This window comes from Magallana gigas, chromosome 2, assembly GCF_963853765.1.
Source record: "Magallana gigas chromosome 2, xbMagGiga1.1, whole genome shotgun sequence".
Classification (NCBI taxonomy): Eukaryota; Metazoa; Mollusca; class Bivalvia; order Ostreida; family Ostreidae; genus Magallana; species Magallana gigas.
The window spans coordinates 24,138,124-24,166,058 of record NC_088854.1 but is presented as its reverse complement, the minus strand read 5'-3'; the positions used below and the strand labels follow the sequence as shown (position 1 = coordinate 24,166,058).

The window sequence follows — 27,935 nt, the reverse complement described above, 5'->3', positions numbered from 1 at the left end:
TATTCATGTATACCAACAGGTATTCGTGTCATGGCTTGTCCACTCGGTACAAAATGGTTTTTACATGTACCGATATCTCACATTTCCTGACAGTTCAATGTACTGATTGTAATGATATACTCAAAAACAAATGATGTTGCTGCAAGTCATCCCTGTGACTAATTTTGTCACATGATCATGCATGAAACTGTTTGCTGATTGGATGATGTAGCCACATGACCCACCAGTTACCTCTCTGCTTGCTGATTGGATGCCAAAAATTTGCACTTGTCGTATGTTCTGTCATAACCTTGAGAACAAAAATATCATAATAAACAACTTGTTGATAACTCAGTATTACAAACTTAATATGGAAAACTTGAAGGATCTAAAAGAAAATAATTTACATTATAAACTGAATCTTCATTTTCATACCGGTATAAGTTTATTCTGTGTTTTTTGTTATTTCAGTTCCAATTTCTTTATGTAACTTTATATTTACATGTAGTTATTTGATAATATAAATTAAGGTGTTAATACATTCTTTGTTAATTAAATAAATGCATTTGTTATAACTTTTAAATTATTTTAAATTAATATCCTTTAAAACTCAGATTTTAATACCATAAAAAGAATTTCCCCATAAACTTTAAATGTCAACCATTCGTGTACATATAGAACATTTCCTGATTCATTAACATGATTCTTGGCTGATCTGATCAGTAATATTCAATTTTCAATAATTTACAGGAAATCCGCACAAAAAACAAGGATAGTGTTTTATCTGCAGTGCATGTACAACTATTTTAAAATTACACTAGGACTAATTTCAGATGGTTCTTTATTAGTGGCAGATCCCAAGCTCGAACTTCTATGAAATTAGTTTTGACAGAAAAGTAAAGCTACATGTATACTGTTCTTATATGCAAACAAAGAAACTGTTAAAAAATCTTTTTAGGCAAGTAAAGAGATAAATTCAGCAGTAAAATATCCATGGAATTATTTGGTATCAAATACATCCACAGTATTTGTTACTCAATAAGGTAATCTAGTCCAAAACTATGACAAGTATTGGGGTATTTGTGCACCATAAAGAAAAAAAGCTTTTTGTATATAGGTTTTTAGTTCTATAGCCTGTCAACTCAAGATTTCGGATAGTGATACAGATCTACCTGGTACATTTACTTCTTTATTCTTTACTTAAACCAAAATCTAATAACAAAGGCTGCAAAGCCCCGCTTTTAACCCTGATAACAAACATGCATAGAGGAATGCCTTTCATGCATTGCATTTCAGTGCCCTTAAAAATACATGTATTGAAGTATATCCAGATTTATAAAACATACCATACGGGAAAAATCGAACAGTCATGACGATCCTTGTGTTCATTTTTAGCACTTTAACAGCCTGAAATACAAACATGGCAGCTGAAGTCACAAAATATCAGTTGGAACAAAGCAATGTTTTAAACTCTGCACAACAGTCAGGAAACATCTTTTAAGCAATACATACAGTTTACATTCATATACATGTATTTTTAAGAAGATATATGAATAGTTCTGAAGTTCAAGAATTGTGTGATTGTCAGTCATGCCATTAAATACTAAACATAGAAGAAAATAGCTACGTTGAGTGTATAGTAGCACTGTCTTTAAATATTAGTAAACAAAGAAAGACAACTCAAGAAATTTTTTACACATGTACCTCTGCGTGATCTATATTCTCAAAGTCTCTGTTATTCACCATTAAAATCTAGTGAGGAAAAAATCAAGAAAAATTAACAAAGTTCCGGTAACAAGCTGATGATACACAAGGTGATGTCTTTTATTAAAATGGTAAACTTCTAATAACCGATTGCATTTTTTAAATCTTAATTAATGTCTGAAAAACATGTCTCTTTACATATCAAACAAAGAAAAAAAAAATTAGCATACTAAATAACAAAAGTATTTCTATATCATATAAAAGATAAGATTTAGTTTCATTTACCTGGTCCCCTTCCCTCAAGCCTAGTTTATCTGCCTCGCTGTTTACCATCACCTGAAATATAGAATTTTTCAGTATTGTAATACCAGTACATATTGAGTATAAATATGCACAGCTTCATGTGTAATTTAATGACCTTATGATGTAATAAGACACCATCAGATATTAACATGGATGGAAGCAACACATATTTAATGTTTAATTAGTGTTTAAGCATTCAAAATTTACATTATTTTGCTATAAAATACATTTAAAAAATTCTTTTACAAATATATTTAGTAAAAACCCAACCTGGTCTTTAACTCATGGTGTTTTAATCACTAGCCAACACTTTAATCAACTTTACATCACAGATATCCCAACAATATTCAACAATATTATTGAAGATAAATACTATACAGTAAGGATTAATTACAATAAATTTCTATCATTTATAACTGTCTGAAAACTTATGAGTTTGAAATGGACATTTTGTTAACAATTTTTTAATCAGTCAGAAAGCTTTGTAAGTTTTCATCTAAGAAACGACACTGACCTTTGATACAAAGATTCCACAGTGATGTTCTTGGCCACCCCGAATATTAAATCCCAGCTGCAATAAAAATTACATATGTACATGTACGTAATTATAGATCCAAATAATACTTCATTTCACACATGTTGAGTATTCATGAGAGATAGAACAGATAAACCAGTAAACAATCTTATTAAAATAAGTCCCTTAATTGATCTGTTCCAGTAGATCACTACACACTGATTTATCGATAATAGACTAATCCACATTGGTGTGTGTGTTTGTTTGTGTAAGGATCTAATAAACAAGTGATCTATTGGGTTTACATAGAGCTAAATGATCTAAGATGGATGGAGATCAGTTTCAATAAAATCTAAAACATTTTGTCTCCGTTTAATACATAAGCTGCAGATTTGCTAGTTTTTAATGGAAATCACTGATTTTTATTAAAGGGAGAGTAATCTTAAAACATTGTTTAGACTCTATATAGAAATCTACTTGTTCTGAGGCCCTCATTCTCTGTAGAATAAGCTCTCTAGGGAGGAACTCTCTGATGTCATTGTTGTAGTCAGGATGGAACTCTCTCTGCAAGATAAAACCAGAAATGTTGATGGCGTGAACCATTTAAATATATATATTTTTAAAAAGTCTGATGATTTCATGAAGAAAATTAAGTCAGGAAACCTTCAAAAGGAAAACAGGTAACTTATTTTCAAACATGCTGAAATTTATATAACAGAGGACAAAAACACTGTTCCCATAACTTATTTCTTAAGTGTACTGTGAATATCACTACCATGAATAATCATCAATTACTTTACATGTATTTTTATGCTAACACCAAGTTAGTGAGACAAAAGTTGAATTATCAACCCATTTATATTCAAAAAGTTAAAACACACCCGCCACTTTTATAAAATACAGTGTTTAAATAGCATATTTTTCAATGCTGTCACCTTTCATATTCAATCAGATTTTCAAAGAAACATGTTTTTATTTTTTTGCAGTTCTTAAGCTGCAAAACTGAAGCATAAGACTCAGGGCAAGACACACCATTATCCTGATTATAATGCAACAAATGAACGAAATTGGGGCAGAAACTCCAGCCTTGAATTATTAAGGACTGTCCCAGGATTTCATATACTGTATACTGTAGTGCTGCGTTCTTGCCAGTTAATGTTCCGCAGTCTTAAAAGTTGCACTCAGGTGCAGCAATAATTTTCAACTTTGAACTGATCTGAAAACAATTCATAAAAAAATCACTCTTAAAAATGTTGCTCTTTTTGCGCAAATGCATTCAAAGTTCTAAAAGTTTTGGGGCTATGTATAACTGTTTATGTGTTACCAAACAGCTACTTCTTAAATGGAATAACAAAGAAGAACAGTTCTGGTTAACATGATGATTGATAATAATTCAGCACAATGTGAAGTAGTGATACTTATCCATGCCTCATCACACACAAGGTGTCATACAGCTATTCAAACAAAAGAAATGCATGTTTTCCTTAAAACTGCTCAAAAGCAGCGATGTTTTGACTATTTTTGCTCTGAGTTCCTTTAATAATACAACATTGTACAAATAAAGGTTGACAGTTCCTTGCGGATTTTTGTCTGTTTTACATAAAATGCAAAACTGCATAAAGGTAGCTGAATGGTAATAATTCAGCACAATGTGAAGTAGTGATACTTATCCATGCCTCATCACACACAAGGTGTCATACAGCTATTCAAACAAAAGAAATGCATGTTTTCCTTAAAACTGCTCAAAAGCAGCGATGTTTTGACTATTTTTGCTCTGAGTTCCTTTAATAATACAACATTGTACAAATATAGGTTGACAGTTCCTTGCGACTTTTTGTCTGTTTTACATAAAATGCAAAACTGCATAAAGGTAGCTAAAGAAACCTAATTCAGGTAGGTAAATAAAGCTATGTAGGTAAATCAAGCTACGTAGCTAAATTTAGTGATTGCACCGGACCTGTTGAAATGTAAACATACTTCATTGCGAATATGATACAGTGTGACCCCAATTAATGACAGTTATTGAGCAAACCCAAGAAAAGAATATGCAAACAACCTGCTGAGGTGGAACCCATGGAGGTGGGTGCTCGTATGGAGGTAGCCTTGCTCGAACAAGCTCTACGCGATGGTCCTGGTTCATTTTTCATAAACTATTCAATGTTTAAACGTATCTTGTTTTATTCACACAAAACCTTAATAATGTAAAACGTTTTTATGATGCATTTACCCACAATTCAGTATCAAAACAAAGACAACTCTTGTACTTCCTCTTCCGCCTCGAACGTGAAAATGGCAGTAGGAAAAAATAAGAGGCTAACTAAAGGGGGCAAGAAAAGCTCCAAAAAGAAAGTGTACGTTTATTTAGGCTCAATATTATCAAAGAACTATATCTTGTCATTCAATTAAAGTTATGCTTTGGTGATGATGTTATATAGATAAAGGGATTTTGTTGGATTGAAATTTCGATATATTGAAAGTCATGTGTTGTTCAGTTTATTTGTATACACTAAAACTATGTTAATACACTATGTAGAAGATGAAAACGTTACTTATGTTACAGTTTGTAATTGTAAGGTGGAGTTTGACTTAAATTCGTAAAATTGTTCGTGTTGTTAAGGTGCACAACACAGTTGCAGTGTCAAATCTTGGCAAATTCGATTTCACCTGTATTGATCTGTTTCATTTCTTAAAGTGTTGATCCCTTCACTAAGAAAGACTGGTACGATGTTAAGGCACCAAGTATGTTTGTTGTGCGACAGATTGGGAAGACCTTGGTCACCAGAACTCAAGGAACCAGTAAGTCATGTTTATTTGCTAGAGAAATGTTGATACTTTGTGATATTCGGCAGAGATATTGCTAATCTGCAGTGAACTGGTGTTCCATCCAGGGGAAGCACTGGTCTTGTGTGTCCTCATGGTTCAGAGAAGGATTTAACTTTCAAACTTCATTATGATATTGAGTGACTGGTGTTGTTCAAAACTTACGAACCAAGAAGTAACAGTCACAGCAGTTACACCTTATTTTTTTTTCCACAGAATTTGTGTAAAAATAAAATAATATAGTCCAAAACTACCACAACTTTTTGCATGCATAAATTGCAACTTTTTAACATGAACAGAACTAGCTGCCAGGTCATCCATCCAAAAATATTCAGACAAGGACCTAAAGACCTGCAGCTAGTACACCCAGACTTGAAAGAAATTAAAAAAAGAATGCTATGGCAATATTACAACTTCTATGTGGTCTGATATTAAAAATCAGCTTTAAACAATGTGATAATTAGACCACACTGTCCCTACCATTTTGAATTTACTGAATGTAGTTTTCGACACAAATCCTTAATTGCATGAATTCAGACAACCTCAGATTTGATAGTAAGTCTGTCCCTATAGTTACCCCTTTTCTGTATTTAAAAATGCACACAGCATGCCATCTATTTATATTTTGGCAGATAAAATCTTACAATTTTAAATTTGTTTATTTGTGTTTTACAGGGATTGCTTCTGATGGTCTGAAGGGGCGAGTGTTTGAGGTCTCCCTGGCTGATCTTCAGAATGATGAAGTATCCTTCAGGAAGTTCAAACTGATGGCTGAAGAAGTTCAGGGACGCAATGTTCTAACCAACTTCCACGGCATGGATCTGACCCGTGACAAACTCTGCTCTATGGTCAAGAAATGGCAGACCATGATCCAGGCTCATGTTGATGTCAAGACCACTGATGGTTACCTTCTTAGGATGTTCTGTATTGGTTTCACCAAGAAGAAGCAGTTTCAAGTGAAGAAAACTTGTTACGCCCAAACCACACAGGTAAGAAGACGATCATGTTTGAATGATAGGTATGAATAGGTGTGAAGTATTATTAGGCACTATTTATTTTATTATACTGAATGTCTTAATTTTAGAGAATTTTTTACTGCTTTTATATAGAAATGACGTGAATTCTACGGCGAACCGTTTAATAATTTACGCGCATGCAACAATTTGTTGTGTTACCCGTTGCTAGGTGTGTTGCTAACGCTGAGGGTAATAGAACGGATTATCAACTGCGTCTAAACCAATCAGATTTCAGTATTTAACATGAAAGTATGATAATATTATAAATATTTAAATATTTTATTTTACAAGCATTAAACTGTAATCTCTCTCAAAATGAACTTTCCACATTTGAAAACCAGTAAGCTTGCATTACAAATAAATAAGTTTGAATGAGAGTAATTTGGTTTACTACAGTAATGGAGCTACCAGTGATGATATTTACTTGATACATAATTCTGTTGATGATCAGAAGTTTCAGCTTTGTCTGAGTGCAGCTCCCGTTATTGGTAGATTTCTTCTGAAAATAGACGCTAAAATGTATTAATGAAACCAGTCATATAAGGTTTTGTTAATTATGAGTATTTCTTTGAAAAACAATTGTGACTGGAAAAAAAGTTATAATGAAGTCAATTATTACAGGTTTTGTTTTTTTTCCATGTGTATGAATAATGTTGAGATAGTGAAGGAATGCAACATGAATAGCTCAATGTTATTGTTTACTTGACAGATCAAAACCATCAGAAGAAAGATGGTTGATATCATCACTAAGGAAGTGACATCAAATGACATGAAAGAAGTTGTCAACAAACTGTAAGTTAAAAATGTCGCACTATTGGCGATTGTTTGCATAGAAGTTGTGTTTCTAAAAACTTGTATGCTAATTTCTGTACAATTTATTGAGTGAAATATTGAAGGTAGTCAATGTGCTCATTACATCATCACATTTTAAAGAAACAAGTTTGTTTTTTAAAGGAAAAAAATAGCTAATGATTATTTAAACTATTACTCATGAGAACAGGGAGGTTTCATATGAAGAATCCAACTTTTTACATAGGAATCTTTATAAAGGGAAAAAATTTAAAAGAAACTTAAAGGTTGAAAATGTTCTGAATCAGCTACAGCTTCTCAAACATCCCATGCAATGCAAAACAAAAAAAGATGACAGGTTGCTGTTACAAGATGCTTATATCATGATTTAAGAAGTTGCAGAAGTAATAGGTGAATCAGAACATTTAATATGTATAGGATTGGGACTAAACATAATACTTGGTCAACTTGAGATTAAACACTTGTTGTTATTGTTGTTGCTGTCTGTTGCATACTAGTATTGTTGCTGAAATAAGCAGACATATGACTCATTTATTTAACTAATTATACATTATATAGAATTTTAAATGTATTACTATGTAGTAAAACAGTAAATGTTAAAGAGAATGATAATAAAACCTACAAAAATTCCTTGCTGTATAGTGTTTTTTTTTCTTTCTTTCTTTTTTTGCAAAAACTTGAAGTTACTTGTTAACCACTGATTGGCTAAGTGTTTGCATTTGTTACATATTTATGTACATGTTCTACTAGACATTGCGGTGATGATTTTCTTCTCTTTAACAGAATCCCAGACAGCATTGGCAAGGATATTGAGAAAGCCTGCCAAGGAATTTATCCCCTTCATGATGTTTTCATCCGTAAGGTCAAAGTGCTGAAAAAACCTAAGTTCGACATTGGTAAATTAATGGAAATGCACGGAGAAGGCGGCAGCAAGACCGTCATCACAGACTCCGGCGAAACTGTGGCGCGGCCCGAGGGATACGAACCTCCAGTCCAACAATCTGTATAAACTGCCATGGTGAAACTGTAATAAATATGTACAGTTAAATCTTGGGTCCTGTTCTGTATTACAAGGAGATGTGTTTCAAAGATTTGGATACCTAAATCAAACCTGAATTACCGCTACATTTTTTGCAGATGTAATTTGATACAAGTAAAATAAGATACACATTGATGAACATCAATTTTTAGGACCAGCATGATATGCAGGTGCTCTGTAAATTAATCGAAATCATTAGCCCTTCTATCTTTTGACACCTAAAAAGTTGAAACCTGATAGGCTAGCTGCCGGTCTGCTCCCCGTTTGAACAAATTCTGATGGACATCCTGTGAGCCACAGTGCTCCCATAGCTAAATGCAATTTACGATGCACAGAAAATTGCTCAAAAGAGTTTTTGTTACCCTTTCATATTCATGCAGAAGTGCACAAAATTAATCATCAGAGAAAAGACACACAGATTTCTTTTTATTCATGTCCGCTATACTTTAATTGTGCTTCGACTGGTTAACTGAAATATAGATCATTTTTGTGCTCAGACGATATCATAGGCAAAAAATGAATCCGTCAATTTGAAACTAGAACTTAATACCATTTTAGAACCATTTTAACAAGACCTTGGACTTTTAGTAGGGCGTAGCTATCTTTTCCTTTGGTCAAAACAAATTAAAAATGACGCGGTTTCAAGCGAAATATGCATTGATTGCGTCTTGGCTCAAAAGCCATACAATTCTTGTTGATTTCAGAGCCATGGCCGAGTGGCTAGCAATGAAATAGACAGGCCTACGTCACATTGCTGTTTGACACAACTAAAAGTCCAAGCTCTTGTTAAAATGGTTCTAACGTACATCAGTCTATCTTATTGTAGGCTACTCGCCATGGCTCTTTGAAATCAACAGGATTTGTCTGGCTTTCAAGCGAAGACTACGCAATCGTTGTATATTTTTGTTTTAAACCAGCGTCATTTTTAACTTGTAGTGACGTCCTACTGAAAGTCCAAAGCCTTGTTAAAATAGTGCTATTAAGATATAAGTCATCAGTTGAAAATTTTGCCATTTTCAAAACAGTAAAATGCAATCTAATTAAAATTAGATCCTTCACGCTATCGTATTTGATATGTCAATGTGAGCCTCACAACGACATATCAAATACAAGAGCGTGAAGGATCTAATTTTAATTAGATTGAGTAAAATGCTTTCTCTCCGACTCTGGTGATTCATGCAAGATATGAAGGTGACGACATTGCAAAAAAAATACATAATTATCGTGTTAGCGGATTCTGTAAAGAGGTATAACGCACTTGTTATACGATTTCGCCTAAAATATAGCACTTTTGCGAACATCAGACATTTTCAATATTATACAATATTTTGTAAGAAACGCGAATAATACAATGACCATGCTGAACGAGTTTTAATTAAAATACACTACATCACTGAAATATTCAGGTTTTGTTAGGGATATATAGGAAAATAGTATACGATAAAAAAAAAAAGGATATTTGACGACTATCTGAACCACTCTAAACCAAAGGCATCCGATTAAAATTATGTTCTGCGCTACAGGTATTGTAGCACACGTTCACATCGACTTAATCTTGGTTTAACGTGGTCTTCATACTGAAATTAGACAAATATTCCAATTAGTGTATTTTCTAATACAATCATGTGTATAGCCATATACATTGAGAAGATATCATCTGAAAGTGTTAGATGCGTGACGTAGTGGTAACGCGGACATCATTTGGATTTTGATGTCGCTTGATCGAATCCACTATAAGTATTAAATATTTTTTTCCCTCACTGAATTGAAACATGAAAAGGATAAAGAGATTAAGTTACATGTATCTAATATCTTATCTTCTGGGTTTTTAAGATTATCTTGTTTAATTCAGTCTTTAAAATCCTAAAGGGGGGGGGGGGGCTGGCGTAGTGTATCTATAACTTCAATTTCACTCTTCATTTTCATATTTTCATTACATACTCGCAAAAAAGAGGGGGGGGGACTCCAAGTTAATTCAATGTTTTATATGTAAATATAAGAAAATTTGTTGCTGTGAGAAAAAGGGGGTGGGGCTGAATTGTTAAATACGCACCGCATGAGGCAGCGGCTGAGACTTTTTATGGGAAGAGAGGAGGGGGTAAGTATATCCTATTGCCGTTTTTAACCAATTTTACATTTTTAACTTCATCAGTTCGTCAAGAAAGCTACATGGTTAATTGTCATTTGTCCATATTGATTTACATATGTTCTATTTATATCATATTGCAGAGGAACATTTAGGGGGGCTAGTATGCTTCTGAATCTAACCTCTCAATCTTTCAAGGTAAATTTAGGAACAATAGTCTTTCCTGCGAGAAAAAGTGTGGGGGGGGGGGGCTGAACCCTCTATCATGCTATGTTTCTAATGGTTAGGTATAACTTTGCAAAAAAAGTGGGGGGGGGGGGGGGGGGGCTAAGCCCCCAGCCCCCCGGTTCCGACGCCTATGAGAAACATTGGAAGTTCATACTCCACACCAAGATTGACCCGAGGGTGTGTCACGATTTTAAGTCATGTTCATTTTGTTATGCGGGTTATGTATTTTTTCTATAATTTCGCCACCTTCATAAATAAATACATTCTATATATAGATTCTCTCCCTTTATCTTGTCAATCACGGTGAATAACGTCAACTTTAAATTTTGATTTTTAAATCCTGAGTTTGAAATCAATCGTGTATTTTACGATTTTTATGGGTAAACATACATGTATTTAGAAATCTTAACCGGCGATGAGATGAAACCTTCTCATTTTCATTCGTTTGTTTAATTTATTGCTATTTCGAAATGTAAAAATCATGCACTCGGAGCTAACTCTCAATATGAACAAATTTCATAACCGTCTGATGAAACTACAATGTTAAAAAAGAAGAAGAAAAACAAGCCAATATTTTTATTTACATTTTAACACATTTTCGATCACTACAATGCATAATGATATGATAGTTTAAACTAAACTAGCCTACCGGCATTATGTGTAACATTACTCTACCCCTCTGCCCCTTTCAAACTGTGAACATTTAAAAATCAATAACTTAAACGTCCCGTGTACATACTACATTGAAAAATTCGTAAACATTAAATGGCTGCCGGTAATACCGAAACTCTTGCACAACTCGTTCGCAATATTCTGTCAATTCCTTTAAACGGCCTCGAACATGGCGAGAGGAAAATCTCAGAATATGGGAATACGAAAATCTCAGCCGCTACCATCAATGAAAATGATGAAGAGGTTAAAAAAGAAGAAACTGTATGTTAATTTTACCTTATCGTCTTACAGTTAATAGTTAAGTACTGTAATAGAACCATTTAACAAGAGCTTGGACTTTGGGTAGTTGTGTCAAACAGCAATGTGACGTAGGCGTGTCTATTTCATTGCTAGCCACTCGGCTATGGCTCTTTGAAATCAACAAGAATTGTATGGCTTTTGAGTTAAAGACTACGCAATCGATGCATATTTCGCTTGAAACCGCGTCATTTTTATTTGTTTTGACCCAAGGAAAAGATAACTACGCCCTACTAAAAGTCCAAGGTCTTGTTAAAATGGTTCTATGTTTAAACAGGTCGAGACCACTATATTTTGTGACGTCGGCATAAATTTGCATACTAAATTAGGCACCTGTTTACTTTTATCGACAAACCAATCAAGTGAATGAGTTGCAAGGCATTGTGGGCTACTACAAGTTTCAGTGTATACAAATCGTATGGAAAATATATACTATTTTGAATTGTCCTTTGGAAACTCATTTTGAATGATTTTTCAGAATTTATGAAAGTAATATGGACAATTATGTCTGAACTTCAATTTCTATGCTCAGATTTAAAAAATATTGCATATGAGGACTTATATCAACCTATTTAAATACCCCATTGTCAATGTTCAAAAGAGAGGTACGTCCTATTGAATTAAAAGCAGTGAGTACTGTTTTTTTCACGTGATACCCCATATTTGGGACAATATTAGTAGAACCACGCGTTGATATTTTCTTCAGGGACATTCATCAGAATGCTTAACGGACAAAATACTTTATGCTGCATATAGCTTGTGCTTCCGCGTTTGTATATTTGGGCATTTCTACTACCGTGGCTACTAGTATTCACGTATGTTAAAAAATGTACAGTTACCGTATTTATTTCTAGTGCACAGTAATAAAGTCACCAATACACAAATGTGATGTTTTTTTCTTATCAAAATATGTTTGTACTTGTATGCGTATGTTTGTCAGTCGTTTGATACTGATCATTTTTGAAGCAACAATTAGTCAACTAAAACAACAGTATTTTTTAATGTGAGCATGGAACAAAGTTAATGGTACGTAATCTTTAATTTTTTACCTTCTAAAGTAAAAATCAAGACGTACAAACATTCCGGCAAGCAATTAAATATTGTGTATAAAACAGACAAATACCACGTGCGTTTGTTGAATCGTAAACACGTTATAGACCGTCATGCATTGCAACTCATTCACTGGATTGGAGAATCTGTTTGCCAAAAATACTGTCACGTGTTAAATAATGCTATCCATATAAGGTAGTGTACCCGACCTGTTAAATGATCATGAGGTTGTCCGCTGTATTGTTTTACTTAGAGAGGAAACTCTAATTTATTTCCTTTCCTTAACGGGGTGAAATATTTGATACTGAAAGTAGAAAACCGATTGTGCCGATTGTTGACATATTTCAGAGTGTAAAATCGGTAAGCAATCCGTTCGAGAAGTAAATCTATTATCTAGAAGCTTGGATAATTCTATGAAGTTTTTTACTATTTTCCCATACCATAAACATCTAAGGTGAGAGTAAGGTCACAATGACAAAGAGGGCGGGGAGACAGCACAATATAGATTTGTTTTTAATTTTAGTTTAAGGGGGATGTCCGGCCATCTTTTATGTTTGAGAAGAAAACTGTAAACATTTCTTGACCTGGCTTGTTTCTGTCCAAAACTTACTAAAACTGTTGTCAAAAGATAAACAAAAGCAATAAATATGACGTTCAACATGTCATTTTGTTTGAAAAGTATGCATACAAGAACAAGACAATGCATTTTTAATCGCACAGAACAGCTGTCGAACTGCGCAGCTACAGACTTATCTGGAAGATTTAAAAATCTGAAAAAATATGAAGGGTGTTCATTGGTGGATGCACCGTGAGAAGCAGTGCGGACCAGAAACCCTTGGCTGGAAAAGATGGTTCGAATAATGGTACTATGTTATCCCCCCCCCCCCCCCCCGAAAAAAACCCATACACTTGCTCATGTAAGCAATGGGGCTCGTGGGCCTCTTGTTTTAAATAGTGTATGCATAATAGGGTTTGTGAAAAGATCGGATTTTCGGTTGTTTTTCACCATATAGGAACATTGATCATCTCGAACTACATGTATCAAGCTTATCTGGAAAACTGTATATGAGGTCATTAAAACCATTCAGACCAGCAGTAAAGTAGCATCAGGGGACTGGGTTCTCCCCTTCTATACCACCCTTTTTTAATCGAAGCAAACATTTTTTAACTTACTTTATATACATGTAAAGTCATTAAAATTATTTGTTTTTCTTTTGTTAATTTTAATTTTTATGGTATTAATTTCTAATTTGTATATGATAGTGTTGTAATATTTATATAAATTTACATTTTAACAGTTAAATGTATGATAGTTATTTGAAGGAAAACGCTTCATAATACAAACATACAATTTATACATTATCGGTAACTTTTTGGGGTTTCAGATCAATATATACAACTTACAAAAGCTAAAATATTATAAAAATATTTAATATTGATAAATAATTCGCGAATTTTGACAGATTATCTCAGTTTGTATATGTTTGCTCATATTTCAGTCATTGATCTTTGACCTTTAATTACTAGTATTTTAGAATTTGACCATGGCGAAAATTATTACTTACTATAATATCTTTCCAAAAAAGTACAAATTAGCCGTGGGGTAGGGTGGTACATTAAAATAAACTTTTTGATGGTATTGTCACTCCACTATAGTATTAGTATAGATCAAATGCCTGAACATGCTTTTTATTGTGTTTCTTCTTTTCTTTTTTTTTGGTTGTTTCACATCCTTTAGAATTGATCCCTTCACTAAGAAAGACTGGTACGATGTTAAGGCACCAAGCATGTTTGTTGTGCGACAGATTGGGAAGACCTTGGTCACCAGAACTCAAGGAACCAGTAAGTGTGATGTCGTGAGATATTCTGTCATCTTTGGGATTTGTTTTATTTGTCGTCATTACTTTAAGAATGGCACGACAATAGCGCACCCCTTTTGCAGTTGAGACTACATGTATAATCATCATGCCGTAGAAAAAAACCACATGTATTAGGGAGAATAGATCTAGAAAAAAGCAATAGAATATCCTCGAGGACAAACATAAACTAAAAATTAAAAAGTAAATTTCAAAAAAGATCTTTAAGAATTAAATGCTTTCTTATGGGCATTCAGAAGTTGGAGTCATATTCGCTTTTCACTATTCGAATAGCGGATAGAATTCTGTGGTCGGTTCGCTACTCAAATTACCGTAAATATGCTAATAAACGTAAAATCAAAATTCAATATAAACTTCCTTTTTTGATCGAAAGAAACAGTTATAAAATAAAAATTATTACTTGCTGACCTGATCTGAACATTGACATAATTAGCTAGTCTGGCAAGAAGGTAAGAAAATCATCATGTATCTTTCAAGGGGATGGCTAACACAGGGTATCCCATATTTGGGATTTCATGTTTGGTGAGGATGGGGCCCTGGGAAAGCCCAGTCGACCCTCAAAAGGAATTGGGTTTACACAACCATTAACAGGCTTGGCTAGCCAAGCAAAAATAGGAAATTCGTATAATTATTATAGCTTATTTGTAGCTTATTTTTATATTGTGTTAATTACAGGGATTGCTTCTGATGGCCTGAAGGGGCGAGTGTTTGAGGTCTCCCTGGCTGATCTTCAGAATGATGAAGTATCCTTCAGGAAGTTCAAACTGATGGCTGAAGAAGTTCAGGGGCGCAATGTTCTGACCAACTTCCACGGCATGGATCTGACCCGTGACAAACTCTGCTCTATGGTCAAGAAATGGCAAACCATGATCCAGGCTCATGTTGATGTCAAGACCACTGATGGTTACCTTCTTAGGATGTTCTGTATTGGTTTCACCAAGAAGAGGGTGTATCAATTGAAGAAAACTTGTTATGCTCAAAATACACAGGTTGGAATGAAATTTTAATGCACTGAAATAAACTTGCAAGAAGCTAGCACAATTTCATACAAAGTTTTATAAAAGTTGTAGGCATACTTATTTGATGTATTTGCATATTTTTTCAAAATACTGTATAAAGAACATTCTTTTGCTTAAAATTGTAGAGCTTGCTGTAATGCAATATTTTTCTACTGAAATCATGTTTTCACATTATTTGTGACTTCTTCTACAGATCAAAACCATCAGAAGAAAGATGGTTGATATCATCACTAAGGAAGTGACATCAAATGACATGAAAGAAGTGGTCAACAAATTGTAAGTAGAAGATGCCAATTGCTCTCAGATTAAAAAATAGGTCTCATTAATATTTACATGCTGTTAATTGCACAGTGACTAATTAAGGAAGGAGTCTTGTCTGGTTTTCGACTTGTCAAACGTAAATTTGATTAACTGTTCATTAAATCAAGATGAAAGGAAATTAAAATAGTATATTTTTCTTTCTTTTTTACTATCATACAACTTGGCATAGAAAAATGTAATCAATATTTAGAATGGAACAAGGACTATATTTTTGGCGTAGGAAAATATCACATGTTGCGCAATTCAGAATTGCTGCAAATTATATATATATAATGAGTCTGTTTTATCATTTTAAAAACAATAACAATAATGTTGGATTTTTTTTTTACAAATGTGAACTAATAATATGATACTTGGGTTTCAGAATATGTTTTTAAAATATGATTTGCCTATCAAATAACATTTTTATAAGCTTTTTAAAGCGCCCATTCTAAACATTGATTTTTGTGAAAAAATCACTAAAATCAGTTTTTCTCTCTTATGAAACGGTCAATATATTAGCTTTTCTGTCAATTTATATCTTTATATAAAGTCTTCATAATACATAAAAATTAGAAATATTTTATTATTGGAAGCATAAAAAAATAATCAAAATTTCTTCAAAATTTAAGAAAATTAGAGGAAATGCGGGCTAAGCAATTTCAATTTTAGTATAAACATTTATTCCAATTTAGTAGTATAAGCTGATAGACACTCTCATGGTCTATGATTTCATTGAAGATTTGAATCTTCAAATCTTAAACAAATGTCTACAGAACTATAAAGAGCTACACTTATTCTTATCACTCTTTACGTTGAGGAAAAAGGTAGTGACCTTGACCTGACCTTTATCCGAAAACAAAAAGGTCAAATTTAATTAAACTGATAGAATCATTAAGTAATATGATCCGTTTGACTGTGTCAAAATTTCATGCATTTCTTATTATAAGAAGTATGTTTGATAATAAAAAGACTCCTTCCTTAAATGACATTTACAATATGTAGTTATCTTTTTTTGTTAGCATTTTAGAATTTCAGCTTCTCCTGACAGAAATTATGGCGTATGTCAATTGCCAAATTTTACCTGTATTACCTGTAGGGGAACATTCAATCACCTCTAAGTTAATGAAGTCTGTAACAAGATGCTAGAGGCCCTTTAAAGTCACCTCATGTACAAATTCAGGTGTAGAGTCAAGCAGCCTACCCTACCCTCTCCCCCCCCCCCCCCCCCCTTAAAAAAGTTTAAATATTCCTTCATTAGGAACTTGGTATATACATGTATTTGCTAAAACTTGGTTACTTAATAACCATGGATGAGCTTGGTGAATGCATTTGATGATTTTGAATGTTTTGTTACCATTACACATACATGTAGCGGCTGATTCTCCGAACGCCTACTGCCAAATTATCATTATTCAATTATACAGGGCAATTATGGGGCCTTCTAAAGGGACACAGGTAAACTTTACCTGTGTTTCCTTGAATGAAAAATAATATAACAGTTTGTAATTTTTGTTAAATTTTTAATGTCTTTATAATTAAAATTGTTGCATAAATAAAATGAAAACATTGAATCAATTTTAATATATTTATTTAATTTTTTAGCACTACATATAATTTAAAACAATAAAATAATGTTTTAAAATTGCATAACATTTTATATACAGTTTTCTTTTTATTTTTACACATAGCACTATTTTATAACAAACTCATAAATACATGGTTGTCTAAAACATAAATAACAATTCAAAATGACATTAAGTTTTAAAAAGTATAATTCATACCAGTATATATATACAATATTTACACATATACTAGTATGGGCACGGAGTCTGTCATAATGTCCTTTCTCTTTCACTGTCACTATGTCAATGTCCTAAATAAAGAAGTTCCGAAGCTGAATCTGCGTAGGTCATAAGGTCGATGATCCCGTCTTGGTATCGCTCCTTCAGGGTCTGCAGTCTCCTCTTGATGTTCGCGTACTTCTTTGTTTCTGGATCTGTAGAATTTCTTTGCCGTTCTGGATGTCCTTGAAGATCTTGATGACAGTGTAGATGTTTGTGTGCGCGTGTAGGGCCATCCTCTTCAGCTTCCCGTGCCATGCTTTTAAGTTGTTATTGGTCCGTGGTCCATTGGTTCCGAAGTGATTCCAAATAAGTCTGTCACCATTCACCCACTATTCTGTCACATATAGTCTGTAAAGGTCTCTCTCACTTCCGTAAGGTCGGCTTCATCGCGGTCTTCCAGGACCACACGTCTTCGATGCTGTCTAGATCAGGAACTAGGGGTAGGACGGCTGCTCTTCTTATCAGTTTCCCCACGTTCATTTATTTATTCACAGCTTGGACAAACTTGTTGAAGAAAGTGATTTTTTATCATAATTTTAACTCAGTCATACTTTAGATAATCATCATTTAAAATCTCTTCTTAATTTATACCTTAAGAAATAATGTTTTATTCTTATTTTGTTAAGATGTAAGTTTAAAACTGAAGAAAGATATTTAATTTTAATTTTTTTTATTTAATGATTATTTTATTTCAGTGAAACATTTAGGTTATTAAAAAAATATGGTATTTTTAATATAATGTCAGGTACATGCAGCCATTAGCACTATTTATTGCATCTTTTTTTAAATTAAAAATAAGACAAAGTCTACCTGTGTCACAAAGTATATTCAGGTAAAGTATTTACCTGTGTCCCAAAGTATATACAGGTAAAGTCTACCTGTGTCCCAAAGTATATACAGGTAAAGTCTACCTGTGTCCCAAAGTGTATACAGGTAAAGTCTACCTGTGAACGAAAGTATATACAGGTAAAGTCTACCTGTGTCCCAAAGTATATACAGGTAAAGTCTACCTGTGTCCCCTTAGAGGGCCCCATAATTGCCTTGACCAATTATTATTTTTAATTGAGGAGTAGGCGTTCGGAGAACACACCCATGTAGCAGTGATGATTATTCTTCTCGTTTGAACAGAATCCCAGACAGCATTGGCAAGGAAATTGAAAAAGCCTGCGAAGGAATTTATCCACTACATAATGTCTTCATCTGTAAAGTGAAAGTGCTGAAAAAACCCAAATTTGACTTCAGAAAATTAATGGAAATCCATGGAGAGGGGTATAGTGAAACCAAGAACACTGTCACCGACTTTGGTGAAGCTGTAGCGCGGCCCATGGGGTACGAACCTCCTGTCCAACAATCTGTATAAACTGACATTTTGGTGAAAATTTGATACATATAGATATGTAATACCGGTAGTTGAATCTCAGGTCATATATTCTGTATTACGATAATTAAGATTGGTGGTGTTTCCATGGATATGGAATCTGAAAAATATTTAGTACATTCTAAATGAAAACAAATTTGTTGAACTGGAAATTAGGCTACATTGGACTTTCTTTGTGTAAAAAATATTTTTGAATTATCCCAAGGAAAAATTTTAAAGGATACAAATGAAATAGAGATAAATTAACCTACTTGTCCTGTCTCATGGGATACATGTACTGATATCTAAGTTTTTTTTTATGAATTAAACCATATAATATTTTGTTTTGTAAAATGTATCTTGTCTGGCCATCTATCCATGGAATCTCCTGGTCTTGAATCTTCAGACTATACTGTGTTTCCTCTTAAGGTGTGGTTTGCAGCTACAGGGAGATAACTCAGATTTTCATTGTGACTGCATTCACGATATCATTTACTGGGGTTTCATCAATATTCGTTGAATACCAATTTTCGTGGATTTCGTTTTTCAGTTGATCCACGAAATTAAGTGTTCATTGAAGTGCAATTTCTAATAACATTTTGTATTGATAAGGCCACTGGCCATGAATTCACGTTTCCTTGAAACTGTGATTTTCATTTTATCCACGAAAATTGATACCCTTGAATATTAATAAAACCACAGTATCCTTCAATATTCAGATATATCAAGATTAATATGACATAAACATGCCTTGAGTTTATTTTTGGTTTTGTTTTTTCTCTTTCCTTTTTTGTAGGCGTTGTAGTTTACTATAAAAAAGGAACATGACATAAGCTTTTTATTTATTTTCACACCAACTGTTTAAAATAAAAACTCATACTTAATGATGTTTAGTCTGTATGCAATAGTCCATCAACCTTAACTTTCATGTTCCTGCTAAAGCAATAGTTCTGCAGCTACCAAAGGACCTTGATTGGTATACAAACACAACAACAATTGTGAATTAATATCATTTTATTGTTCAGAATTTTCTGAACTTAAAATGTACAAAAATACAATAGATTATATGAATATCAAAAGAATTCCCTGATACAAAATAATTTAGCGGCATCAATGGCTAGGATGCTAATAGTGGTACATAATTTATATAAATGCATTGCAACTACCCATTCATAACTGGGACTCTTGATAACAAATTAACGAGGACGAAAAAAAGTCATATTACCAGGTAGATACTTTTATTACGTTTTTATCTGAGATGACATAATTCCTGATTTACCATACAGAGTGCTAAAACTGCGTATGATTTTTGCAAACATTCAAAACATTAAAGAGAGACATTAAAAGACTTTTTTGTCATGAGAGATATTATATTGTAAACATTGATCTCACCAACCTTGGAAAATCTCACCCTGATCAAGTTGAATTACAGTACATGTATTACCTTGATTGATTACAAAATATGATTGACAACTGAAAAGTCTGAAATGTTTAAAGGGCAATAACTCTTGATACATTAGTACATCAATACTTGCTCTTCATAACCACTACATTGTACATCTAATAAATCTACACAACAAGACCCCATATATTTGTTTAGTCTGTAAATAGATTGAGAGATAAACTGAAAGACTAAACGAAAAATTATCACCAGAAATTAAAAAAAAAAAATCACCCACTTTAAAACAGGTGAAACTTCCCACATTCCAAAAATGAATATCAACAACAAACATATGCTTAAAAGCAACAACAGAAAAAAAAAATAAACAGCTTGCATAAAGAGTTACTACACTAAAAACTCTACAAATACATGTATGTGTACACCCAACACACTGAGATTATAACAAAAATACTGGTACATCACAACAAAAATGTTTTGACAATCAGATATTAATTAAAAATGCTTTCATCAAGGCATATTCTGGTACAGTGATTTTTGTTTAATAATACTGAATGTAGCTGTTTATAAATAAAAAAATATATTAACTCATCCAAAATTTATCTTAGGTATTAAAAAATGAAGACTTCTTAATTCCTCTAATAGATTTTCCATATTCCACAATAATGGTAGCTAAAGGTAAGCTCTCAAATTCATGAGTTAAATGCTAATGTAATCAGTTACATAGAATCAAATGATCAAATGCTAAATCAAATTCCAAATTAGAAATGCAGGATTAAATTCACATCAGACCCTACTCTTATTTCCCAAGACGACACACAATTTACAGATAGTACAGGATTATAACAAATAAGACATATTAGATGGGCACTGGCTTCAAAATCAGAGCCATGACCTTAGAATCAGTGGAGTTATCCACATTGATAGTCATAGCCAAATTGTTGCCACGGGAACACGTATAGGTGTTAGCTTGATCCACTTGTATGACATTTTCTTCTTCATCAAATATAATCACCGCCGCCTGAATTCTTGCCTCCCCGTTCACGGTTGCGGAATCGTGGCAAAAAATCTGTAACGTCCAGTGATCCCCATTTTTGCGGTATGTGATTTTCCATTCTCCCTCGCGTTTATCTGTAGGAACAGGACCTGCGTACGTCCTAACATCCACCTGAATGCCAAATCGCAGAGTATTCTGCATTCTGACTGTGTCCACAGCTAGATCAGTGTAATTTCTCGGCAAGTAAAATGGATCATTGAAGGAAATACTGAGCTCCACCTGAGAGGGACACAGAGAACGATATCTGTAGGCTTTTCCCACCAAGGCCAGAATCAGCTCTTTACACTCCTCATTCTCAGCAATCACAGATTTCTCAATCTCGAACAACTGATTTACCATCATCTGGGGAAACCGAATCAAGGGAAGCAATTTTTCTGCATTTTCTTTTAGTTGCGGGAAATGTGACTCCTGGTTTAACCATGTGAGTACAGAATTAAACAGAAGGTACTCATTAGGAATAACAAGATCAGAATTCTTCAAAATGTCATACACAAAGTCGAAATCCATAGATTTCCACTCTTCTAGTTTTAGCAGATTGTCAGAGTTCCAAGCAATAGTCTTAGCACATTGATCAATCAGGTCAGTCAGTCCCAAGGCTTTAGACCATGGGTACCATTGCACTGCATTCTTGATTTTCGGAGATCGCGAGTTTTCCACCATGTAGTTCATACACAACTGTTTTAAGGATGTGACGTTATATTTGTCAGCTAGGCACAAAATTCCAACAGCAGTTTCTCCTGTCACTGCTACCTCTGCTGTGTAGAGAAATCGCAAAAAACTTTCAAACACCGGTTGACATTCTGGCGTCTCACTGAGTTCAATTTCTTCCATGTTTTCTTGAGACCACCGTCTCTCATACAGCATGGTGCGAAATACATCACTGGACTTGGCCAGGACAAACTTATGAGCAAAGAATACGTCATCGCCGACTTTCAATTTCACATCACTGAGTGCCTCCTGGTTAAAAAACTGCGATACATTGTGAATGAAGTTGACCTCGTCTCGCAAGATGTGACTGTCATTTTCTGGAGGGTGGACATCTTCCTCCATTTTCTGCAAGCACAAGAGTGAAAAATAATTGCAGTCTGTAGATATTACGTGAGAAAAACCTTACTTGTGCATTCAAAAACTTTACACAATAGCTACATTTGTATTCCGTCTAGACTCCATATGCTGTATATTTGAGCCATTTGGGTGATATGATATGGTAACTCAAAAATTCCATTAACAATTCTGCACTGTTTCTAAAAGCTATGAATATATGGTCCATGTAAAAAGACCCCTAATGATTACATATCAAGAATTTAATTGAGCTTGATTTCTATTTTGATATAATAATCAATATTTATTGTACAAATTGAATCATTATTCCCACAAGGTATTCTAGCTACTGGAGAAAGTTGAACATTGTGTAGTTGTCATTATTCATGGCCACTCAACAGGTTGATAACCTATTGAAAATCATTCACCTTTTGTCAATAATGTAACTACCTGCTTAGATCTTGAACATCTAAACAGATTTACCAAATATGCTCTTTACCTGTGATCACTTGGCAATTTAAACATGCAAATTTCCCACACACACAATGATAATGTACATTTAATTAACATGGGCTTAGAAATTAGGAGTTTTTTATCTACCCATCATCTAAACAAAATAGCATGTACAAGAAGGAACAAAACTTTGGAGCCAAAATTACCTGTGGTTACTGGGTTTCCTCTACCTTTATGTTGGTCGTTAAGCAAATATTTGTAGCGTAAATCTTCTTTGTCCTTTTTTCTTAAATATATAATTCTTATTTATCAAAATCCACCATTATGTGGCAAACTTTCACAGTTCCTTTTATGCTATATTCTCTGACAAAACATTCTACCTTTCTATATGTCTCCTTAGAATAATGATTTCCGTCCCAATATATTTGTGACCGCGGTCACTGCCGAGATCTCTCCAGTCATCAGAGAGTTTACTGGTCACCTGTGTATTGATTAACCTATTTCCCTGACTCATTACTTCTCCTGATTCTCTTTTTGGAAGCTTATAATGCCCATGTTACCTTTTTTTCACCTGATCATTGGTTGACCACTTCACTAGACAGACGACTTACCTGAGTTTCTCACCTGTTAATTGTCCACTGTTCACCTAGAATATTATTGTACAAAAAAAGCTGATACATAAATCCACCCAAGACAAAAAGTACGTACTAAACTGACCCGCTCCTCTACCTCCAGTGGTTCTTCCACTTCAAGAGGATCAGGATAAACAAAGGGTGGATTATCCCCCATTATATCATCTCCCACAAGGCCAATACACTCAGCAGCCCAACTGTCGGTCAGTGTTCACAGATCAATAAAAAGTGGACTAATCCCTTCAGACCTTCAGCTGGTATATGTACAATAAAACTGTTTCCACTTCCACCTGCAGGGTGTTTTGTCCAGTAAACAAACTCCGTAAATAAACAGATACACGTGAGGGATTAATGGTCCGAGATTTCCCTCTGACAGTCAGTTAATTAGTGTAATTAATTCAGCAGTTTGATGTACTGTCACAGTGAACTTGGATAGAACTGGATCATAATACAGCACAGAGCATGTCTGTACATAAAATTTCACACCTTATTAAATCAAAGTCCACCTACTCACAAAAACCAAAAAATAAAGGGACCACAGTCAGGACCTCACATAATGACAATGGAAAATGTTAAATGGCGTCATGGATGACTGACTCCTATCATCTGTCAGTGTAAGCGTGTTTTATATATCTATATAATATACAGGGGACTATATAAAACAAGTTGTCATATATTACATTCTTTTGGGTTCATTGCCCTTAAAAAGCACTTTTCTGAATGACATAATCATTTACAAATGATAATTAACCCAAATGCTCTTCGAGACAGAAAAAGGTGTCTGAAATTCCTGAAAGTCTGAGTTATAATGAGCGTGCAGCACCACCCAAACCTTTAAGTGGAAGTTTAATCTTAAAACCGGTAATCAGGGTATTTTAAAATACCTGTCCATACCAGCTCAGCAAGTTGGATTTATTACAATTCAAATGAACATCGCTGGCAGTTCTAACTATGATTCAAAGTGTCAATTTCTATTTTGCATATCCGTGATATAATCTGGGAGATAATGAAATTTAATACCGGTACCTTAATTCTTTAAATTTGGTTAAAAGTTGATATAGGATTACCCCACAATGACGCAAGAAGCATTACATGTACATTCATAAACACAGCATATTGCTGCACTTTGATCTTGGCAAATTCAACAGGTACCTAAAGTTTAGATAAACTTTGTATATAATCTTTGTCAAATTTGGCACATGTCTTTGGCAGCATACAGTCATGATCACTCCCCTCACCAACATTAACACCCCCTTACTTCTTAGACACATTGGAATTCCGTTGTAATATGTGTTCTTCAATTGAAAGAATATCACTAAATCTTTTAAAAATTGTCTTTTGAATTTAAAGAGTGGTGGGGCTATTCTTGATCTAAACCAACACAATGTTAATCTCTCTTAAAAGATTTATCGATAATAAAAGTAATTTGTTTAAAACAATAACAATATATACCAGTTAAGTGAAAATATTCTATTTCTACATATATATACTTACCGCATTTGTGTAGAATAAATTCACAAAATTCAATTGCAGAGAAAACTTTGAAACTAGAATGCATGTATATACCAGTATATATAGACTCAGAAATACTGTAGGAGGACTATATTAACTTCTCTTACCTTAATCTATTATTGATTATGTCAATCATGAACAATCATATATATGTCTTTTGAGAGCTAAGCCAACAGTGTATCTGGTGGACAATAGCTGCACCTCGTTCTTTTGTCTTTGGTTGTATTATTATCTAGCTGTATATGACACAAACTGCATATCACACGGTCAGCACAACATCTGCCTCTGGGTTTCACTCAGACAAAGAGTAACTACAACAGCTGCCTGGTCATGTGATCGACTGTGGACAAAACCCAGTCAAATCTGCCACATTTCCATTCTCTTTGTCTGGTCCATCCTGTTTAAAAGTATTGAAGATCGACGAATGTGTCAGTCATTTTGTGAACAATACAAAAATGTTTTCCATTTAAATTGACAGTTTACTGAAATACCAAACTAAAAAGACAATCTGTGAAAATTTTCAATTTAAATAAATTGGCCTGCACCTACAAGAGTTCTACAAAAGAAGAATGATTAAAACCATTGAAACCTTGGGGAGTTTCAAACTGCCTTTAAAATGCTTACAAACATAATTTTTAATATTTGTACAACAAAAATACTATGGTAGTTTGTAATTAGATCTTGTAACTTATCATTTGGTACTTACTAACAGTACGAAGGTGATATTTACAAGAATTTACTTAATAGTTGACGTGAAATGTATCTTGCTGTAAGGGGTATTTTTTTTTTATTTGCATGAAAACAGAAGTTACTTGTAATGGCTAAAAATGATAGTCTTGAATGTAATATAAATGAATTGGAGCATTACTTACGTTGAATTAATGCCATATTTTTTTTATTTTGATGAAATAAATATTTTAGTTATTGGAATTAAATTTTCATCTTTAATCTGTTATCAATTATCGCATAGCCCCCTAACTCCGTCACTACCCTAACTCCGTCACTTTCGGGAAACTCCTCGCCGTTTGAAATCAAGTACGATTATGACGTCATTTTTTGCATGTCAAAAATCTTCAATCAAATGTCAACAATTTGCAACGGTTAAATTTAAGAATGTGTCAAAAATAACAGAACTAAACCTTGTTCATTTTATGCACCATTAATAGCGTGAAATCAGCTAAAACTTTTTCACGGGTGCACTAAAATATCGATATTTCTGACATGCGGGCCCATTTGATCATTTACGGTGGTCAGTCATTTCAAGAGAGGTCAAGATGAAACATTTCACTTGTAATACATCTTGGATTAAGGTAATTAATACATTTTTTTCAGTCCGCAATAGCCTTTATGCACTACTCTTGATGATAACGTCAAATCGCTCATGCCGATACTTTTGCCTTATACAGGGTTACAGATATATCCGGTATATCTCTATTTAGAATATGCTACATTTCTAAAAATGTAATAAATAAATAATGTGATAAGTAATATATATATATATATATAATTAATGATATAAAATATTTGAAATATGTAAGGACATAAATCAAACGGCATCCATACATTCTGAAAAGACCATTGTGATTGTTGTTACATGGACCCAATTTTTATCCTGGCGATCATTTCATTTCGATGAAATTAAATACAATTTATATTGTAAGTACCATTTTTACTTATTATAACTTGGCCTAGATACAAATGGAGTTTTAGCTAAATTGTTAATGTGTCTTCATTCCCTGCCATATCATAGAGCATGTGGGTGACGGAGTTAGGTTCATAAGATATAATAAGCACGCGTGATAAACGTCGTATTCAGAGGGCTTATTTGAATAAAAATAAAAATATTTTTGTTAATTATTTTATAAATTATATTGTTTCAGATTATATTAAGTGATTGCAAATGATAAAAACCACAAAAAATAATTTACAGAGAAACATGGGAGGTTTTCTGCTTATGGTGACGGAGTTTGGGTACTCGGGGATACTTAGTAAACTATATGTACTTAACTTACACTTTTTGTTTAATACCTAACATAATTTGGTTCAGTTTTGGTTTGGTATTAAAATTGGTATTTGGAAGTACAATTGCATAAAAATTAATATATATTGATGTTGTCTTTTCCACATGATATGGTTATTAATAAACACATTAATATTAAGAAAGTTTTTGCATGGTGTGTAGTATGTACTGATATCCAATATCATAATATATGTTTTAAAAAAAAAGAATGCTCACCCGTAAGTAATGGTACAACAATATATAGTATTCTATACTATAGAATAAAAGTAAAAAAAAACAGTCTTGGTACATATATGACCATACTGCATGGATTCTCCTTTCTCAAGAATAACTTTTCTGCAGTTCTTTATTAATATTCTGTTTTGTGAATGATTTTTTTCTGCTTTCCCAATGTTGTTCTGCTATACTGGCAGAGCTCCTATCAAAATCCTAAATAATTCGTTGATTATGATATAAAAAAATTGGTTTGTTTTCCAGAATGGATTCTAGTATTTTTTTAAACCTAATTTAAGAAGGAACATATGCATAAATCTAAATCATGATCCCATCAGGTACATGTTTTAAAAGAGAGAGAGAGAGAGAGAGAGAGAGAGAGAGAGAGAGAGAGAGAGAGAGAGAGAGAGAGATTCTACTTACAGCGAAAACGTCAACTTAGTAACACATGGTGATTTGTTTATGTTTACATGTCATGCCTCAGTGACTCATGCATGTCATGATAAGTGACTTAAACTTTCTTTGTCATGATAAGTGACTTAAACTTTCTTTGTACAAAGGACACTTTCAATGGTCTGGAATAAAACATAGCATATGTACTTACCAAGTCTAGTATGCAGTATGACACTCTATATGTACAGTCCGTACACGTGGGTATAATACATCAACATTTCTATCACCGGAAGAGAT

At 33.5% G+C, this 27,935-nt stretch overlaps 4 protein-coding genes across 12 annotated transcripts; 2 read left to right on the top strand and 2 right to left on the bottom strand.

Annotated features, from left to right (window-relative positions):
• Positions 1-77: 77 nt before the first annotated feature.
• Positions 78-4,715, bottom strand: LOC105324344 (PDZ domain-containing protein 11). The gene is made up of 7 exons (XM_066075771.1): positions 4,557-4,715; positions 2,978-3,064; positions 2,501-2,557; positions 1,969-2,019; positions 1,684-1,731; positions 1,326-1,386; positions 78-289 (listed from the first exon to the last, which is right to left on the bottom strand). The coding sequence occupies exons 1-7, from the start codon at positions 4,638-4,640 to the stop codon at positions 228-230; spliced, it is 450 nt and encodes a 149-aa protein (XP_065931843.1). The 5' UTR covers positions 4,641-4,715; the 3' UTR covers positions 78-227.
• LOC105324356 (small ribosomal subunit protein eS1) lies at positions 4,715-8,194 on the top strand. The gene is made up of 5 exons (XM_011423421.4): positions 4,715-4,851; positions 5,193-5,296; positions 5,996-6,309; positions 7,046-7,128; positions 7,930-8,194. The coding sequence occupies exons 1-5, from the start codon at positions 4,715-4,717 to the stop codon at positions 8,153-8,155; spliced, it is 864 nt and encodes a 287-aa protein (XP_011421723.2). The 3' UTR covers positions 8,156-8,194.
• A 3,131-nt stretch (positions 8,195-11,325) lies between these two features.
• On the top strand, positions 11,326-19,806 carry LOC105324366 (small ribosomal subunit protein eS1). The gene is made up of 5 exons (XM_020065439.3): positions 11,326-11,432; positions 14,257-14,360; positions 15,071-15,384; positions 15,608-15,690; positions 18,690-19,806. The coding sequence occupies exons 1-5, from the start codon at positions 11,341-11,343 to the stop codon at positions 18,919-18,921; spliced, it is 825 nt and encodes a 274-aa protein (XP_019920998.3). The 5' UTR covers positions 11,326-11,340; the 3' UTR covers positions 18,922-19,806.
• Positions 19,807-19,936: 130 nt separating this feature from the next.
• On the bottom strand, positions 19,937-27,931 carry LOC105324388 (BTB/POZ domain-containing protein 17). Of its 9 annotated transcripts, none has more exons than XM_034461443.2 (4): positions 27,850-27,931; positions 25,120-25,409; positions 23,577-24,133; positions 19,937-22,427 (listed from the first exon to the last, which is right to left on the bottom strand). In XM_034461443.2, exons 3-4 carry the CDS (start codon positions 23,655-23,657, stop codon positions 21,177-21,179), a joined length of 1,332 nt encoding a protein of 443 aa, XP_034317334.2. In that variant the 5' UTR covers positions 23,658-24,133; positions 25,120-25,409; positions 27,850-27,931; the 3' UTR covers positions 19,937-21,176. The 9 variants fall into 9 exon arrangements, with proteins under 9 accessions (XP_034317334.2, XP_065931839.1, XP_065931838.1 ...); XM_066075767.1 differs by having other exon boundaries at positions 23,586-24,133; XM_066075766.1 differs by lacking the exon at positions 27,850-27,931 and adding an exon at positions 27,669-27,683.
• Between the last annotated feature and the right edge of the window lie 4 nt (positions 27,932-27,935).